Source organism: Dipodomys merriami, unplaced genomic scaffold, assembly GCF_024711535.1.
Source record: "Dipodomys merriami isolate MVZ:Mamm:240054 unplaced genomic scaffold, mDipMer1.0.p SCAF_4, whole genome shotgun sequence".
Taxonomy (NCBI): domain Eukaryota; kingdom Metazoa; phylum Chordata; class Mammalia; order Rodentia; family Heteromyidae; genus Dipodomys; species Dipodomys merriami.
In genome coordinates this window covers 40,992,256-41,013,269 of record NW_027205603.1, presented here as the reverse complement: position 1 = coordinate 41,013,269, position 21,014 = coordinate 40,992,256, and the positions used below count along the sequence as shown (strand labels likewise).

General features: G+C 37.6%; 1 protein-coding gene across 1 annotated transcript in view; it reads right to left on the bottom strand.

Annotated features, from left to right (window-relative positions):
* Prex2 (phosphatidylinositol-3,4,5-trisphosphate dependent Rac exchange factor 2) overlaps positions 1–21,014 on the bottom strand; it is a 255,380-nt gene that overhangs the window by 169,034 nt on the left and 65,332 nt on the right. Inside the window, exons 2-5 of the mRNA XM_069990875.1 lie at positions 14,058–14,129; positions 12,422–12,544; positions 9,725–9,829; positions 2,904–3,005 (exon numbers count right to left, since the gene is read on the bottom strand). Coding sequence (XP_069846976.1) covers positions 2,904–3,005; positions 9,725–9,829; positions 12,422–12,544; positions 14,058–14,129 — 402 coding nt within the window. The remainder of the gene's footprint in view (positions 1–2,903; positions 3,006–9,724; positions 9,830–12,421; positions 12,545–14,057; positions 14,130–21,014) is intronic.

Here is a 21,014-nt window from a genome sequence, read left to right as displayed (position 1 = left end):
CCAAAAACAGTACCAACTTTTGGGAAGTTACTTGCTCTGAACTTTGTGTTGACTGACCAACTTAATTATTTCTAGTTCACCAAGTAAGATCAAACTATTATTATCTTGTGATTGCAGCCCAATCCCTTCAATATTTTTCTCGAGATGAGTAAAACCACCCAAGATCAAAGAGAATGCCAGCATTTTTTCAGCTGCTGGAACACCAAAGTACCTTCTATATGAATAAACAGTTTCTCCATGTTTCTTCATGAAGATAATTTCCCATTTTCATGAAGATGATGTCATCTCTCTGCTCCTGAAAGGGTCTCTAAACTGATCTTCCATGGCAAGGTTGTATCAGTCATAACAATTTTTGAGAAATCAGTTCAAACACTCAAGGCCATCCCTCAGAAGAAATGTGTGATTTAAAACAATCACTTTGTCACCGGGCACCAGTGGTCCACACCTGCAATCCTAGCTACTCAGCAGGCTGAGCTCTGATCACAGTTCAAAGCCAACCTGTGCAGGAAAGACCATAAGATTCTTATCTCCAATAAACCACCAGAATACCAGAAGTGGCACTGTGGTTCAAGTGGTAGAGTGCTAGCCTTGAGCTGAAGAGCTGAAGGACAGCGCCCAGGCCCAGAGTGGGGCCCAGGATCCACGACCAACCAAAAAAAAGAAAAATCACTTTGTCAAGATATGTTGTAAAACAAAGCAGAATAATTGTCATTATAAGGATACATGCAAAGTACATCCCTGAGTTGGAGATCTATGGTAATTCTTAGTAAGAGTTGTGTTGGCATGAATACACCTGACACTGTAAACACTGTGTCAAAGGTTCACACAACTGAAGATTGGTATGTTCACCTCCCTGTGTGGCTTTTCATGGCTTAGCCAAACAACTTTAGACTTGGGGTGTTTTTTAATCAAGAAGTGATCCTTCTTCAACCAATTTTACACAGATAATTCATTCGAATGACAAAAATAGTAGTAATATATATGTATATATGTATATATATATGTGAGTGTGTGTATATATATATACAAATATGGAGTTCAAATTAATAGCTTATAAGGGTCAGGTGCTATTGCTCATTTATATAATCCCAGCTACCCAGAAGTGGAGATTAGAAGGTCAGTTCAAAAGCAGTCTAAGCAAAAAAATAGCAAGTCTACATCTTAACAATAAGCTGGACAAAATGACACCTACTAGTCATTTCTTGCATAAGTAAGAGGATGGTATTCCCAAGCTGATTTGAGGTGAACCTTATTTCAAATCAACTAAAATGAAAAGGGCTGGGAGTATGGCTTTCAAAATAAGCAAGAGGCCCTTAGCTCAAACTCTAGCACCACAAAAACAACTCTAGCAAAACATTATAAATCACCATATTAAAAAACTTACTATATTCATGACATTCCTAGTGTTTTTAAGAGTATGGATGGTAGTCTGGTGCCAGTAGCTCACTCCTCTAATCCTAGCTACTCAGATGGCTGAGATGTGTAGACTAAAGCTCAAAGCCAAAATGAAGAGATAAATCTGAGAGAGTTGTCTCCAATAAACTAGCAAAATGCTAGAGGTAGAGATGTGGCTCAAGTGGTAGAGTGCCAGACTTTTGAATAACAAAGAGGAAGCAGGAGCAGGAGGCCTTAAATTCAATTCCTAGTACTGGAATGAACAAAGCAAAGTTCAGATGCTAATAATTAAAATATTAAATCAGAATCAAAGATATGAACAATAACTGCTAGTATTTAGGGAGTCCATATGACACTAAATGATGTATATAAAAGTTAACTTAATTATTACTGAAAATCCTCTAAGTAATTTATACATACAAACATATATCCAATCACATACATATATACATTATTCTAGGTACAGCTATAATATTTACAGCATCAACTCTGTTTCATTTAAAAAATATTAAGGGTCTAGATTACACACTCCAGTCAGAGAGCTAGAAAGCAAAACACTGAGGGTTTAAACTTGAGGCTTGGGTGCTTAACTACCATCCCAAATTACCTGTCCTAACATGTATCATTCTAAATATTGTAGTTTCACGTACTGCTACCATTTATATACTATACACTGGTCACAATAAAAGCATTTGCAATTACAATGAAGTAACAGATCTAGGGTCATTAGTATAGCATTTCTTGTCTTTAAAAGGTTACATGTTCTAGCTGGGCACCCGTGGCTCACACCTGTAATCCTAGCTACTCAGGAGGCTGAGATCTGACGATCATGGTTCAAGCCAGCCCGGGCAGAAAAGTCCATGAGACTCTTATCTCCAATAAACCACTAGAAAACCGGAAGTGACACTGTGGCTCAGGCAGTAGAGTGCTTGCCTTGAGCTAAAGAGCACAGGGACAGAGCCCAAGCCCAGAGTTCAAGCCCACAATCGACAAAAACAAAAAAAAAGGTTACATGTTCTTAACAATCTCCATTTCTGTCCCTTATTGTTCCATCCTGACCCACAGCATTCACTTAAAACAATCATTTAAAATCCAAGCTCAGATATGTTGACTTTAACTTCACTGACATCACAAAAGTCACCAAAGTTTTTGAAAATCAAAAAATATATATAAACATTGGATTTATTAAAAATAATGAGCCTGATAGCTAAAGTACTACATAAACAATCATCACAGACTTAATTGGATCTCATTTGAAACTAATGTAGGTCCTCTCCATGAATCTCAAACAAGTGTATCTTTTGCAAAAAGGCACTAAAAGCCATTTTTAGTGGCTTTTCCACTAACAATCTCTTTCCTACTTCATATATAAATTAGTAACAAAATACAGCTTTTTTTCCAATAATTATGCTTTGCCCTAAGAAAATATCTTTTTAGAATACTAGGCTCTTTAAAAAGTAATTCTTTAAAAAGACCAGGAAAATAAGCATGTACAAAGAATAAAATACCTTCAAAAGGAGAGGATACTTGCATATCCTTTGTATTGGTGTTACTAAATATCCTTCCAGTGGAACATCTGTGTTCTTTCGTCCGCCAAGCAACATGCAGTTCTGGGTTGAAAAGAAGCATCCGTAAGTATGTTTATCAAACCCAAGGCTGTGAAACTTTTTTTTTTTTTTTTGGTGGGCATGGGACTTGAACTCTGGGCCTGGGCACTGTCCCTCAGCTCTTCAGCTCAAGGCTAATGTTCTACCACTTGAACTACAGCACCACTTCGGGTTTTCTGGTGCTTTATTGGAGATAAGACTCTCATGAACTTTCCTGATCAGTCTGGCTTTGAAACATGATACTCAGAGCTCAGCTTCCTGAGTAGCTAGGATTACAGGCATGATCCACCAGCACCTGGCTGTGAATATGTCTATCATAAAATCTTATGCTGAGAAGACAGGAAAACATGTATCATTGCATACTTTCTTTCTTTAATAATATGTTCTGCTTTCAGCCATAAGTAACACTTGCATAAAGTCAAAAGCACTTCTGATTTTATATTGGATATAGAAACCAAAATGTGTATATTTTTTCTATATACAACTGGGACAGATTTCAGAGTTCTAATTTTCCTCTCTGAAAAAGTGGCAGATTTTTTAAAATTTTATTTTATTCTGATGGTGCTGTACAGAGGGTTTACAGTTACATGAGTAATGTAATGAGTATATTTCTTGTCAAGCATTATTACCTCCTCCTTTGTTTTTCCTATTATCCCTTCCCTAGCTCATGTCCCTCAATCTTCTCCTTCTCCCCCCACCGAAGTTATAAAGTTCATTTCCAACATTAAGTCTCATTGTTGCAATGGGTTATCTTGTGTCCTCCTTTCAGCATTTTGTTATTCCCTTTCACCTCCCTAAATTAGATAAATGTTTGTACAAGAGGCAGGGTATCAAAATCAAGTACAATGACAAAAGGGGATAAGTGGCAGATTTTAACCTATTCTCAAGTCTCTGTTGCTATTCTACTCCACTGAAGTTACCAGGCTGCTACCTAGTATCAGAGGAGGAAATCAGGAAGAACTTCCACAGAAAGGGAAAGGAGAAAACTTAAAGGCAGCAATCAGGAAACAGACTAGAAACCTGCAATTCCTATCTGAGTGACAGTCATTAGGGAGGAGAGGATCTCTCAGGTATCAAACTGATCGTTCTGTATTCAATGAGAGAGAATGCAAAGGCTAAACAGGAAAGGATGTAAAACAGTCCTTTGCTGTCCTTAACAGCTCTGCCTTGGGCCCCAATTTGTGTATCCAAGACAGCAAAATCAGAGCCACAAAGACAACTTCACAGGACACCACAAAAGACAGAGTAGCAAATGTCTGTTTTTACCCACAGTGCTCTTTGGTAGTTCCATTACCTATCTAATCCCCATACGATCAAAACAAGATTCTTTCAAACTATATATGGTATTTTCCCCCAGAGCAGTCTTCAAAAGCACTATTATTCACTGCTCATACTTTCAGTATTCCAAGTGTTCCAGCATGAGTTACCACCCCAATAAATGTGGCCATCCCCTTACCTAGTTCTGGGCTGGAAGGTCCTAAGAGAATGCACATAGAGTTTTAATGCATTTCAATTTCCTTTCCCTGGTTAGATTGTGAACTCTTTGGTAGAGCAGAGATGTGCCACCACTTTTAACAGGCTCTTTCCTTGCATACACATAAACAATATGTGCCCTGCCCACCCTAATGGTCCATGTGTGTCATCCTAGCTACTTAAGAGACTCAGCTCTAGAAGATCACAGGTCAGGAGCAGCCTGAGAAAAGTTTGTTAGACTCCATCTCTAAACTAACTAGCAAAAAGCAACACTAGAGACATAGCTCAAGTGGTAAAGCCTCAGCTTAGTAAGCACAAAGCTCTGAGTTCAAACCCCACTACTACAGTTTATGAATGTCTGAAAGTAACATCTTAAAACTCACCAAAAACAACTCAAAGGAAGGGGGAAGCAGGAGAGGGTTAGAAATGAGTGATAATGGTAGGGTGAATTTGATCAAAGTACATGTTTGTTCTATCCCCTATCACATCCCCAAGTCATCAAAATATTCTTTCCCTCAGAAAAATTCTTAAAAACACCATTATCCACATCTTATACTTCCAGTATCTCATATTATATCACAGTGAAATGCTTTTGTACAAGTAATATTTGCTAATAAAGATGTTAGGGCCTGGAAAATAAAAATAGTCCCCATCACTGAAGAAACAATTGATGTGTTTCCTAAGTTTCCAGAGCTTTCATGGGTCAGAAAAACTTACAGAGATAGCAGCATAACCAAGGCCTAAAAATAAACACTATCCTTACTCTGAACTTGGAAACCCCTGTATGTTTTTCACATGGTGTTTCTCATTCCTGTTTTATAAATAAGGAAAATGATACTAGAAATATAAGAAAATGCCTAAAAGTCATCCAGATAATGTGTAGCCAATTAGTACACAGTAACTACCGAGTAACTGTATAGTCACCTGATGGCAGCATGGTGGCTTGTGACTCCCTTAGTGGACTTTACACTAGTCACAACACAAACAAGGCTAAGCTAGTTCCATCAGAGCAGCACCCGCCCACCCAGAGAACTTCATGCTAAAGGGGACTAAAAGAGGATGCTAAGGGCAAAAAAAAAAAGAAAAGAAAAAGAAAAAAAATCCCACACCCATAAGTGTTGTTGATAAAATCAGTCCATTTCATAAGAAAAGCAGGAAATTCACACAATGCTAGCCTGAAATTACAGTCCAGCTTGGGGCAAGTGACAGACTAAAAAATAACTCAAAATTTAACAGTGCTAACCAAGAGAGTTAGAGATGGCTTGGGGAAACTGCATTTCTCTCTGGCTAACTGGGCAGTTGTGTATACACAGAAAAGACCTAAAAGAATACTATAAGAGGAGAAACCTAAACTCTGGCATACCACCTGACCTTTGAAAATACCAGCCCATACCCTCACACAGAGATCCATACAGAAGAAAGCTAATGATAGCTAAATTTCTCTGACATATCACTGAATGGCTATTAAACTACACAGTCACCAGAGGGATCTCTAAAAAAGTAAGCCTGAATTGTAAAAATTAGCAGAACAGAGATATCAGCTGCATAGTCAAAAGGACAGAGATACTTAGATTAAGTCTGAGCAACTTAGCAAAAATAAATAAATAATAATAATAGTAACAACAACTATAACCTATCTCAGGAAGAAAATACAGAATCCAGAATTGCTATAAAAGGTAATTTAAAATGTCCATTTCCATCTGTGTCTGTGTGTCTGTGTCTGTGTGTGTGTGTGTGCTCGCGCGTACACACAGGCACACATGCGCACACATAGAACCTGGAGCTTGAAAGCAGGGCTTAGGCACTATCTCTGAGCTTCTTTGCTCCAGGCTAATGGCCTATCACTTAACTTCAGCTCTATATCCAACTTTTGGGTTCTTAATTGGAGATAAGAGTGTCACAAACTTTCCTGAGCAGACTGACTTAGAATCAGCTAAGCTCCACAGATCTGAGCCTCCTGAGTTTCTAGGATTACAGGCATGAGCCACAAGCACCCAGCTAAGATGTTCAGTTTTATGACTTGAAAAAGCATGATTTTCAAAGGAACAGGAAAACATGACTCAAACATAGTAAAAACTCCAAGTGTACCCAGATGTTAGATTTAGCAAAGACTTAAAAAAACATATAAGTATGTTAAAATATAAGTATGTTCAAAGATTTTTTTAATTTTTAAGTTTTTTTTAAATTTTTTTGATGTATTTTTCATTTCTACCCAGGAAATATATCAAAAAAATTTCCATATATTTTATAGTCAGTATCAACCTAAAATGAACTTGATAAATTATGACATAGTGTAGTTTCTAGAACAATAACTTAAATAAGGAAACCTAAAAATATAGATTAAAGAATCAATAGGAAATACAGTACACTAAAAATATGTGACACAAAAATATGTTAGAGGAGTGAAGTAGATTTAGAAAAAAATGAAACAGATAGGAAAAAGTGACAAATAGTACATATATACACAAAAGAATGATTACAATAAAGTTTAAACAAACACTCAAAAAAGGCAGATATTGACAGAGTAGATTTTTAAAAAGTAATCTCCAACTTCTAACTAAAACCTAGAAACAGTGTCTAACCAAATATGACAAACATAGTATTACAAGCCAGGTGCTGGTAGCTCACATCTGTAATCCTAGCTACTCAGGAGGCTGAGATCTGAGGGTTGCAGTTCCAAACCAGCCGAGGTAGGAAAGTCCGTGAGACTCTTATCTCCAATTAACCACCAGAAAACAGGAAATATGGCTCAAGTGGTAGAACACTTGCCTTGAGCTGAAGAGCTCAGGGACAGTGTCCAGGCCCAGAGTTCAAGCCCTATGACCAACAACAAAAAAAAAGAAACATAGAATTACAGATAGTAAGAGCCATCATGACTATAAGTAATGTCAGGAAAAGTAGATATTAACAGAAGAAATAAAACTCAAGGAAAAGAATAACCTCTCATAATGATAAATAAAAATAGAAATATAAAATCCATGAATGTATAGATATCATCTAACAGCTGAGTCCCAAAATAAATAAAGCAAAAACTGACAAAATTAGATGGTGAAAAGAGATATATATGAACTCAGTATCACATTTCATTAAGTGGATAAATAAAATATAAACAATAATGCATAGCTTTATTAACTCATATAAACCATATTCATGTCATACGGTAATATGCCATCATTTTAAATGTTTACATTATAAAAGAAAAAAGATCATAATGAAAACTCTCAATGAAACTAGGAATATAATAGGAAATTAAGAATTCCTACCAAAGCCCACAGCTTTCAATAACTCACTGTTTCCCCACTGTGACCCTCAGCAAAAAAAGCATGCCTGCTCTTAGCACTTCTAGTCAGTAATTTTCTGAAGGTACTAGCCAGTGCAATAAGGCAAGAAAAAATAAGACATCTACACTGAAACAGAAGTGACATTGTTTTAATTTTCAAACAAGAATCTGTTTTTAAAAAAAGACAGAAAAATCTATAGAAGAACTACTAGCATTAACACATAAATTTAGATAAATTTAGAATAAAACCAACTGAGTTTCTATATCTTAGCAATGCTCAATTAAATGATACTAAGATAATTCTAATCAGAATAACAAAGAATGAAATAGTTAGGGAAACACTTAAAATATGTACAAGTCCTTGAATACAGATTTCTTAAACTAGAAAAGCATGGTCACAATGCAAAATATGTAATAAGTCGGATTTCATTAATATTCAAAATTCTTGATTTTACAAAAAATACTTTCTAATGAACAGACTAGGGAGAAATATTCATCATTCTAGGTATACAACTATATATACAAAACAGAACTGGTACCCAGAACAATTTAACATTTAGAGTTCAATATAAGATTAACATTCTAATTTTAAAATAAGCAAAATATTTCAATAAGCAGATCACCAAAAAAGTTATGAATGGCCAATAACTACATGAAATTATGCTTAGAATTATTAGTCATTAGAAAACAGGCAACTTAAATCTCTATAAGACACTATTACAAATTCAATAGTGTGGCAATCATCAGAAAGACTGGAAACTCCAAGTGCAGGCAAAGATACAGAGATACCAGAACCCTCAACACAGGATAATAGTAATGGCACAGAAACTGCCAATAGGAAGTTTCTTAGCTAAATATAAAACTACACATGGCAATTCCACTTGCTATCTATCCAAGAATGGAAAATGTATGCACACAAAATGACTTGTGCATGAATGTCTTTGTAACAGTATATAATAAATTATATATTATATATAATAGTTATTGCTATAAACAAGAACCAGACCTGATGTTTGTTAATTGGTAAATAGATAAAATATAGGGTACCTATACAATGGAAAGGAAAATAGATATATGGTTTAAGGATAAGTATAAGAAACAATTTACAAGTAAAAGATGTCAGGCCCAAAAGATTATGTTGTTTGGGCCATTTATATAAAATCTCTAGAAAAGGCTAATCTGGAGAGATGAAAGCGGTGGAAAAAGGAGACATGGGCTGTAAGAGACTTCAAGAAATGTTTAGATAATGGAAATGTATTAAAACTGGACTCGAGTGGTAACTGGACAACTCTACAGTTTGCTTGATATCACTGAACTAAATAATTATAATGTGCTCATCAGTGGCAATTAGAATATTCCAAGTAGCTACTAAATAGGCATTTATGTGTGCTTCCTTTAAAAAATTACATGTAGGAAGTAGTGGTGCTGTGGCTCAAGTGGTAGAGCGCTTGCCTTGAGCTGAAGAACTGAGGGACAATGCCCAGGCCCAGAGGTCAAGCCCCATGACCGACCAAAAAAAAAAGAAAGAAAGAAAAAAAGAAAAAATTAAATGTATATTCTTGCTGTGTTATGAAGACTGAGTAAGGACTATATGTAGGAGAAAGGTCAATCTTCACATGCATGTTCTATCTTATGGATATGATCTTTTCTTTCTTCCTGTGACTGCTTTATTTAAAGATCTCCCTAGAAGTAAATGAAACCCTGTGGGCTAAAGATGGAAAGCATGATGAACTCCCCGCATACGCTCATCACTCACTCAGATTCTTAGCCAAGCAGGAGAGGACATATGCCGTACTTGCAAGCTTATCCCAGCTCTCATGTAAACAGTTACTGAAAGATCCTAGCTTCCTAGCCTGGCTATAACAAAAGTCATTTTCACAAACAGCTTTTGACCTCTGATGTTATGTTATTCCTTGAGTCTAACCACTCATGATTATCAGCATATGATAACACATAAATACACACTTACCAAAAGAAATGTCCGGATTGTTCTTATTTTGTTCAGTTCAAGAAGCAATTTTTGTGCCTTCTCGTGGTTACTACAATATTCATCATAGATACGAAACTTGTCCTTCTGTGAATTTAAGACATAATAGGGTCATTTTATTACCACTTTGAGATTCTAGCCTATATGATATGCATATAGCTTATAAAGTGTTTACTATGTCTCAAAAACTATACTGTATGTTTATATATACAAATTACATTTATTTCCCTAATCTCAAAAGTATAGCCTAAAAACAGCAAAGAAACACATATCAATTATACTGTAATATGTTGAATGCAGCAATATAAATGATCTAACTGGTGACAAAGTAGAGAAAAGAGTACTTAGCTTTGCTCTGAGAATTCAGATACAGCCTTAAAAGGATGTAACTTCTAGTGGAGTGCTCTTAGCTCACACCTGTCTTCCTAGCTACTCAGGAGGCTGAGATCTGAGGATCACAATTCAAAGCCAGTCCTGGCAGGAAAGACCATGAGACTCTTATCTCCAAGTAACCACTGAAAAGCCAAAAGTGGAGCTGTGGCTCAAGTGGTAGAGCACTAGCCTTGAGTAAAAAAGAGCTCAGCTCAGAGATAGCACCTGGCCCTAAGCTCAAGCCCAGAATAGGCACAGCAAGAAAAAAAAAAAAAGATTCAACTTCTGAGTTTCTTAGACAGTCTAATGGGATAAACTCATGATTCTCAAGCAGGGAGATGAGGTAAGACCGTCATTTGATAAGAGAGAAATGATTTCCAGATCACTGAGGAACAGCAGAAGATGCCCTGAAGTTCACAATTGCCAACCTAGACAGCTGTGTTTAAGAAGGACACTGATATATACAAGAATACAGAGCAATAATGACAGACCATGAGACCCCCCGATAGGACATCTCAGAGGTCATTTCAGAGAAATATGTCTGTTTGTTTAGAAGAGTCAGAGCAGAGTAGCCACTTGCAAATAGCTATCATATCATAAATGACTGGCCTTCTGTTTAGACTAAAAACATAATAATAGGACCATTAGGTGGACACTGCCAAGGCAGATATGAGATCAATAAGGAGTTCTTGGAAGAATTAGAGCTGCCATTAAAAGTTACAAACTAGGGTCAAATAAAGTCTTCACAGATGGACAGAGGGATTCTTTCAAAAGAGGAAGAATTTTGTTTTAATGCTCTTTAAGGTCCTTCCCATCTTTAAGATTTTCCCAAAGTAACTAGTGACTTTCAAATGCCAATTTAAAAAAAAGTAACATAAAAATGTACTGCTTGTGGCTCACATATGTAACTCTAGCGACTCAGGAGGCTGAGGTCTGAGGATCATACTTCAAAGCCAGCCTGGGCAGGAAAGTCCATGAGACTCTTATCTCCAATTATTATTATTATCTTATCTCCAGAAACCTGGAAGTGGAGCTGTGGCCCAAAGTGGTAGAGAACTAGCCTTAAGCAGAAAAGCAAGCTGGAGCAGAAAACTCTTAAAGATGTTTATCTCCAATTAATCACCAGAAATCCGGATGTATAGCTATGACTCAAGCAGTAGAGAGCCAGCCTTGAGTGAAAAAGCTACAAAACAGCTTCTAGGCTCTGAGTTCAAGCTCCAGTACTGGCACACACACAAAAGAAAAGAAATATTGATCAAATACTGGAACAGAAGTATGTTCTCTGAGATGTCAAAGGCAAGCAAGTAGAAACCATAAGGACTATTTAGTACAGACTACTGTTTAATACAGCAGAATATTGAATTACTGTATCTCAAGCCAGGTAAATAAAGCTCAGAAATAGTTTAGCTAAATTCATGGATGGCAGATTCATAAGAAGGGTTACTATGAAAATGGATGTTAAGGAGCAAGAGTCTCATTGCTGGCCTGGTCTAATGCAGTAGCCACTCCAGCTGGCACAAAATTCTAGGACTTTCTTGAAAGGAAACAGGCTAAAATAAGTGGACACAAACACTCGTCTTCCAGCTGTGCCTAAAAAAAGTACAGCTTAATTTCCCTACACTCAATGAGACTCTCCCTTCAATGATTACCTTTACGAAATATTTCCTGATTACTAAAAGAACGCATAAAGAGTACAGACAGATTCTAGACCTCTAGAGAGGTCTAGAAGCTACATAGAGGGAAGTGATGGCCCAGGCACAGGCTGTGATCCCTGGATCCTCATTCCCTCAGAACAACTAAGAAGCCACTCTCAGGGAAAATCCAGCCACCACAGACACTGGGTTTTGTTCATCTTCAGGATTGCCACTAGCTGACCAACTGGAGAACATTTGGACTAATGAAAGGCTCCTCACGCCATTAGAAGAGTGAGGATTTAATGCCTCAAAAGGAAAATGTTCTATGTTTGGAAGAAACATTAAAAAAAATCTATTCATTATGAACAGCCTGAATATTCATTAGGATTCAAAGCTACAGAGAATAGGAAGAATAATCTTGGAGTGGGGGAGGGAGAGAAAAGGCTGTTTATTCTTTGCTGAGTAAAACAGATGATGAGAGGCACGCCTCCTGTTTCCTCTTTCCCTACTTCTGGCTCCAAGTATAAGTTTTCACTGGCCTTAAAAGACCCCAAATTTTGGATATCAGATTTTATTTCCAATAAAATAATGCTGAATTCACACATATGATGGTGCCACCAAGAGGGAAGAATTTTTTTTAATAAACAGAAGGAAAAAAATATGCATATCCTACAAAATGGAGAAAGCAGGTTCCCACTTCCTGTTGAGCATTAGGTTCGGGCTGTAAGCATTCTTCTACAACTTTTAAGAATTCTTTATGTACAGCAAGGATTTCTTCAATGTTCGAGAACAACATCTGTAAAAATAAATGTGTCAGTAAGTGTAGTATTGAAGCTAGTTTAAAGAAAAATGATACAACATCCTCTCTCTGAACTGAAACGTTCAATGTGGATTGATAGTAGCTGCCCACATCCATTCCTATCTCCTCTTCACCAGTTAGCAGAAACTCCATTTTACTTGGACTTTTCCTCTACTCCTGCACAGCTTAGGGACCAGGGTCCTATGCCTGGCAATCAGTTCCAAGCCTGAGTGAGCAAGTCCAAGCAAGACAAGCCAGCTCCACCCCACAGTGGGATGCAAAGTCGTGGGTAGACTTGCTGGTAGGCTTTTGGGAGAAGGGTGCCTTTGCTCTTAAGAAGGGTGGGCTGGAAGGGATCCCTCTCCTTCTCCCTACCTCCCAAAAGATACCTCTCACTTATGGAAGTGACAGAACGGACAGTTACAGCCTCACTGTGTTTAACTGCGGGAGGAGCCAGCTCCATGGCAGAGCTGATCCCCTAGATGTCAGAGTGAATCTTTGGGGGAACTCTCACAACTAACTGGCCCCCCACATTCACCTTGGAAACCTTTCCTTCCTTTCAGGCACCTCATTAGAAGTGAAAGGCTTCTTGAGTCTATCTGAATCATCACAGGTTGCTTTTTTCTCTTGCAGCCCAAAGCTCACTCACTAAAATATTCTCGTGGGAGGAAAAATTGAGAGTTAAATCTCAAACGAGGAGGAAAGAAGAGTCTGAAGAACCTTTAAAAACATCCTTAGAATATTTTTGATAAAATAAAATAAGTTAAAGCTATCAATATCAATGATGATGTATACAACTTAAATGAATAACCATTATTGGATGATTTTCCGTTTACCTCCTTTTAAAAAAAAAACTGTATCTGGGAAGGTGGCTCAGTGGTAGAGCGCTTGCCTCATATGAGGCCTTGGGTTCAATTCCTCAGCACCACATAAGCTGAAAAAAGCCGGAAGTGGTGCGGTGGTTCTAGTGTTAGGACACTAGCCTTGAGCTGAAGAGCTGAGGGACAGCGCCCAAACCCAGAGTTCAAGCCCCACCACCGACAAAAAAAAAAAAAAAAGAAATGTTTACCCATTTGTTTCTGCATTGAAAATATTACATGGATTTTCTTTTCTGCATCCCAGTGGACCATCAAAACCTCATTATTTAGTGATTAATCGCAGAGACTAGAAATCACATTTGCCCAGCTCTGCCTTTTGGAACCATCTGCAGCCATCCTCTGACAATTTGCTCAACATCCTCCTTCTGGTAGACACTGAAGTTTTTATATGCATTTTATTTTGCTTCCTCTTTTCTATTTCCAAGATTTCTGTGTAACTTTCAATTCATTCCCTCTGTCCTCACCTAAATACTAGTTCCTCTTTTTGAGTTCTTCTTTTGTCAGCAAAAGTGAGCAAAGGTAGGAACTTAAGAGTAAAACTGGAGATAAATCAAAGGGAGGGCCTCAGATGAACTTCTATCTATGGGAAACTCATGCTGGCATTGTGTCAAGAGACCATTGGACCTCCTTACCTTCACTGTTTCCTCTGTTACATTTTTGTCAACTTTTGCTGCTGCACACTGGTTCATTCGATGTAAGAATGCCTGTGTGAAACAAGAAAATGTTATGCAGGTACAGCATCATAAGATAACTTAATCAGAACTAAATTCATTTTTGTAAGAAGTCAAAGTTAAAAGGTACAGTAGTTGAGTACAAATAGTTTTGTTGTGACATCACGATGGTCATTATTAATGTTTGACTGATGGTTCAATGGAGTAGTTGAATAGTTTATTCCTATTAAGCATTGAAATAGCAAGTTTAAAAAGAGAGGGTTGGAACCTAAGGCAGGAGGGTTGGAATTCTAAGGACATCAGAAGCTACACAGAGCAACCCTACCTAAAAAAGAAAGAGGAGGCAGAGAAAGAGCAGGAGAAGGGGGAGGAAGAGGAGGAAGACATGAAGAAGAAAAGAGAGGAAAGGAAGGAAAGGAAAGAGAGAAAAGATAAGTTTACTTCCAACAAATTGAGGCTACTGTCCACAAGACATTCCATGAGATGTCCACTGACTACATAAGGTCAACCCTTCCTGGGGCTGAGGAAGTTGCTCAATGGTAGTGCCTGTGCAGGAGTATATGAGTCAGATCCGCAATACTACACAAGGGAAAAAATGATCACCAACTTGTTTGTCTTACAAAGTCCACAGTTACATGCCAAGTCAGGCAGGGTATGGCTCCCCCTACCTGCCAGGTTACCGTATGACTCCATGGGGCACACAAGTGCAGAGGATTATCTGGCTAGTAAATCAGAAGAAAAATCCTGTGTTATATTTACAAGGTTTTAGGAGATTACCAAGAATTTACAAACATTTAAGAGTTTAGAAAAACCCAGGATTGTTCATTAAATTTCAAAATTATCTCCCTTGAGGCATTGCTAATAAAAATATAAATTAACATCATTTTTTTTTCTTTTTGTGTTCTTCCTTTTTCTTTTTTTTTCCTTTTTTTTTTTTTGCCAGTCCTGGGGCTTGAACTCAAGGCCTGGGCACTGTCCCTGAGCTTCTTTTGCTCACGGTTAGCACTCTACCACTTAAGCCACAGTGTCACTTCCAGCTTTTTCTGTTTATATTATACTGAGGAATCGAACCCAGGGCGTCATGCATGCTAGGCAAGCACTAAGCCACATTCCCAGCCCTGACACATCATTTTTGAGGACAACTTTACAATGACTCTCAAATTTAAAAGTGTTTAAGTGTTTAAGTATTTTGTTTGATCCAGAAATTCTACTTCTAGGAATTTATTCTATAAAAATTTTCTGACAGGGGAGGATTGGGTGGGGGGTGGGGGTAGGATGGGAAGGGATGGGAAGGGGAAAGAAAGGAGGAGCCTACAATGCTTGATAAGAAATGTACTCATTATCTTGCCCATGTAATTGTAAGTCCTCTGTACAATATTTTCACAATAAAAATAATAAAATAAACCTTAAAAAAATTTCTGACAAAGGTCTTCATAGTATTGACTACAAAAGTAGACAAATTGAAAACAACTTTAAAAACAACTTAAAAGTCCAACCAATTACAGAGAACATTAAATACATTCTGGTACTTGCAAATTATAGAATGCCATGACAAAAGTCCAATCCCCAGTGAAATGTGACGAGAAAGATAGGCATATGCATACAAGTATATATGACAGAGATTCACAAATTCTTTGGTGAAAATAATGTACTAAATGACATATGTATAATGTCAATGAGTTCATATTCAAAAAATATGAATGGCAAATATCAACCATGCAAACAGTCATCCTCTGGGTACTGATTTGTTAAAAATAATAAAACTATTAAAAACTACTATTGCTAACAATTTTTTAAATGATCTCAAAGAGATCCCAACAAATAAGCCCCAAGATCTTGGTTCTAGCATGAATTTCGACAGCACTTTCATTTCTGAATCAGCCAGTCTGTGTTTCAGATTTCATAACTAAAAAGCTGTATCAAAACTCATAACCCTAACTTTTAACATCAGCTGAGTTCAATAAAAGGACTAAGGAAGCATTTGAGTGTACGGTCTTAATTTCAGATAGTATGCCAGCGACAGAAGTTTTTGAACAATTATCTTGAGTTGTGTATTGTTAGCCATAGAATTTGGTATCTTCTGACTTACTCATTTTAATTTGCATTATTCTGTGTTAAGTTTTAATTTCAGGTTTGCTTTTCTTGTGTATTTTCCAAATACTTATACCAAAAATGCTCTTTGGCTTTTCCTACTTAGATCTGAAATAACATGGATGGTTTACTTACCTTGTTTACATTTCACATTGACCACATTAGTAAACAGGTAATCTCTCATGCAAGCAAAACTTAAACTTTACCTCTACAGTTATAAACTTATCCTTCCTAAACAAAACTTGACCACATTCTGAAGCCAATAAATTAAGGAGGTCATAAAATTAAGTAAAAAATGAATTAAACCAGAACACACAAACTAATAAAAATACACTATATCTGTATGTGATTTTCTTGCTTCTTACTCTTCTCCACAATATGTAATATTTTATTTAACTGAATACCAAAGGGAACCTGGAACTCACCAGAATTTCTGACCAACCAGTTACCTTTCCCAAGGGCACCATTTTATACAAGAGTGAAGGCAGATTTTTAGATGCTTGCTTGCAGCACACAATGGTAAATTGATTTGACATATTTTATATGCCATTTAACTCTTCCTTCCTGAACATAAAAATAAGTGCATGCTTTTGGAATCATCCTTTAACAAACAGTACCTACAGAGTTTGTTCAGATTTGGGCAATTGAGCATTTAATACTTTGCACATCAATCACAGAAGCTTAATAACCCAGTCACAAAACTCCTTGTGGGGTTATAGACATTTATCCATTTATTTATTCATTCTCACTGAATCAGAATTCTATCAGAATTGGATAATCTCTACCTTCACAGAAAGATACTTGAAAGTAAGTCCTGGAAAATAGCTTTTAATACCAGTGGTTCTCATATTCTGGGTTATGTTTAAAACAGAGATCCCAACCTATTCCTGAAAGAATTGGTCAGTACTTGTAAATCAGCAGGTTGAGTAGGACCTTTTGGTGGTTCTGACATAGTCAATCAAGAGACTACCTTCTGGTAAACACCTGTTTGTATTTCTTCTTCTACAGAATGAAAATGAAAAGACTTAGAGAAGCAAGAAAGTGAATCTGAATGAGGAAAAAGAGATTCACTTCCAACTCAATGCCACAATGAATGGTTATCTGTGAATCTCCCTCTCACCCAGGCAACACAGACATTTTGGTACCTTGCCAGAAGATTGGTTATGATCATCTCTGGAGACTAGGTGAATGCAAGGACAGGTGGGTGGAGGTTAGGTAGAGTCACATTTGGAAGAGATGAAACTTCCAGGCCCCTCCAAGCACCTTTCAGCTTGCACATCAGAAAGTACTCGGTTCAACAGCATGCCCACACACACACACACAATGGCTCCACACAGAATGTTCCTAGATACCACTATGTGAATAGATTATGTTTCTCTCACACTGTAGCAAGGTTCTTTATTTTCTCTATAACTTTGTCCATATTTTTTCTTTTTTATCAAGTATTTGATAAAACCTTGTATTAAATGCCACTTGCTAACAACACTGGAAATATCCCTCCAAGTGACCAAAAGAAGAATGAAACTGATGAATACAGAAGAGAAAGATGTAAGGATTGCTTTCTTCTTGCTTCCAATCTGTGCAGCTGCTAAGTCCAACTGCAAAACCAAGCCTACCTTACGTTTCATTTTCAGGACGAACTTTGTTACTGCATAATCTAGGCATTCAGAATGGTCTCCTTCAAATTCGTATTTGTCTTTACCACTCTTTTAATCAGTCGTAAACACGTAAATCACTCTCAGAAGTCCCACTGATTTACGCCATATGTGCTGGCTCACTCCTGTAGTCCTAGGCTTCTCAATGGGCTGAGATCTAGAGGATCATATTCTGAGGCTAGCACAAACAAAAAGTTCATGGGAACTCATCTCAACAGAGAAAAAAACTGATGAGTGTGAGCCTGTAATCCCAGCTAGGGCAGGAAATATACATAGGTGGATCATGGTCTAGGGCACCCAGGCAAAAAACAAGACATTTTTAAAATACAAAATTAAAAAAGCAAAAGCAGCTAGGAACATGGCTCAAGTGGTATAGTATTAGCTTACCAGTACAAAACGCTGAGTTTAAAATTCCAGTATTACCAAAAAAATATTTTAAAACTTACACTTCTAATTTCAGATACTCTGCGCCAATCTAAATGATTTCAAAATGTCATGTGAGCACTAACCATTCTTACTTCTATAACTATTCCATATTCCAAATCATGTAGCTCACACTGTCCTTGTGGAAATATAGCTGTTTAATAGGGATAGAGATGAATACATTTTCTATATAAAAATGAAAAGACCAAATTTCAAGAAGGGCTGTACTGACACAGAAGAGCACTAAATAAATTTTTATTTTTATTTTTTTTAATTTTTTGGGGGGGTTCAGTCATGGGGCCTGAACTCTGGGCCTGAGCGCTGTCCCTCAGCTCTTCAGCTCAAGGCTAGTGCTCTACCACTTGAGCCACAGCGCCATTTCTGGCTTTTTTCTTTTTGCTTATGTGGTGCTGAGGAATCGAACCCAGGGCCTCAGGCATGCAAGGCAAGCGCTCTACCACTGAGCCAACTTCCCAGCCCTACATAAAATTTTAAAAGAATTAAGGGTAAATGTTTTCCTTTTATCTCTTGAATCTGAGACAATATTATCTCATCTTACTCCTTTGCAAGATAAATAGTTTGCTTTGTTTTCCTAAAAGGAAAAGCAAAATCTTAATAAATGAAAAGGTTGTCATCTTACTTTGACTTGAATATCTAGTTGGGAGTTATACCACAAGGAGAAGACTAGAAGAGGAACAGGCTAGAGGTGGAGAAAATTAGGAGAATCTGATTTTGTTTTAGGTCTGTGGAGTCTGAGGTGACTATTGGACACCAGTTTTGAGATCCTACGTAGGGGATTAGCATAGAAATCTGAGGTTCTAAAGGGAGACAGGTTGGAAGTCATCTCTGTACTTTCTGAGGGGAGATCATAGCTGAGTATCAGGGACAAGAGAATGGAACTCAGATACTAAGTACAAAGGGAGGAGACACCCAGCTCCAGTCAATTAGACAAAATATATTGATTTTTTTAAGGGGGAAGGGCTGGGAATGTGGCTTCTTGGCAGAGTGCTTACCTTGCCTGCATGAAGCCCTGGGTTCAATTTCTCAGTACCACATAAACAGAAAAAGCCAGAAGTGGTGCTGTGGCTCAAGTGGTAAGTGCTAGCCTTGGACAAAAGAAGCCCAGAGAAGTATGTCTTTCCTAGCCTGGACCTTTACTTCTATACACAAGGCTCAGAGTGGGATGGAATGCAGTAGGCCCCCATCTCTACCTTCTCTTTCATTACCCCAAAGAAAAGGACACACATATTCTTCAATTTCAGTCTTACTGTCGAGCACTTGAAACTGTTAGGGGAACAACAAAAATTACCAAAAAAATACAAACATAGGGAAATGACTAACCCTACATATTTTTATAATTATCTAACATTCATGGCCCTAGTTCAGGGTTCCAGATTGCTATTATTAACTTTGAGTTTTTATTCTTGTCTCCCTAAGTCCATTCTCTATGCAGCAGATTAATGATCTGATTAATGAGATGTTAAAATGATCACTTAACAATGTAAACTGGATTATGACATTGCATCTTAAAATATTCAGAGGTTCTTTTCCCACTGAGAACTGTCTGGTAGGCCTGTCTTGGTCCACTCATCCTGCTGTAGCAACATATGTTAGATTGGATAATTTATAAACAATAGAATGAAATGTATTGCTCATTATTGTAGAGGCTGAGCAATCCAAGATGAAGGAGACTGGTAAAGGCCTGCTGCTTACAGATATAGCCTGCTGTGGGCCCTTATTTGGTTAAAGGGGTAAACAGCCTTTCTTAAGCCCCTCTTTGGGGGGCACTACACCCATTCATGAGACAGAGCTCTCACCACGGAGTCGCCTCCCAAAGACCCCCAGCATCTAGTAGATGGGTTTCAACAACATACAAGTTTTGAGGGAACACAAACATTTATTGCTCAGCAAGGCTCTAACAAGATGTGGTTCTCTGTCTCTGGCTGTCTTTGTCCCTCTCTCTTTCTCTCTCATCCTTCTTTCCCCACTCTGAACCACTCTCCAACCCACGCTGGCATTCCTGTTCCTTTCTATCCATAGCATTCTAACTTCACCTTTCCACAATTTTATGACCTCCATCCTCTCTCTAGAGTATTTTCTTCTGGCTGTCTCCCACTGTCATCCAGTTTTCAGCTGTAATACCATTTCCTCAAATTCTATCATGCCCTATCTACCGTATCGCACTACTTTGTCTTCCCCTCAGTCCTTGCAATCCTCACTGTTCCATTGTGCATGCTTGCTCGCTCTTCCTTACCAGGGAAGGGAGCTGCAGCAATGATGTTTGATGAGTCTTCAGTACACTTTTGTGGAATGACAGAAGCTTTTTTGTTCTTAACTGGACTATTTTCATCTCTGAAGACCACAGGGCTATAAAGTATTAGTACCCCTAGTGTATTACTACCCCAAATATTCATAAGCAATTTGGAACACAGGCTATGACATTAGCTCCTTTTCCATCACCATATGGCAGGGTTTCTCAATCTTGATACTGTTAACATTTAGAGCTGGAAAATTCTTTTGTTGTGAGGGACTGTCTTGTCATCTACAGGATATTTAGTAGTATCTTTTCCAGTCAGATACACCAAACAATAATTATAAAATAATGTTGGTCTGCATATCTGCCTCCACTAGTCTGCAAGTCCCTACTTAATAGCAACAAAACCTTTGTATCTTTGGAATGAACAGCTGTTTGACCCTGCCTGCCATGACAACACTCTATCCACACAAAACTTCCAAAACTCATAGAACA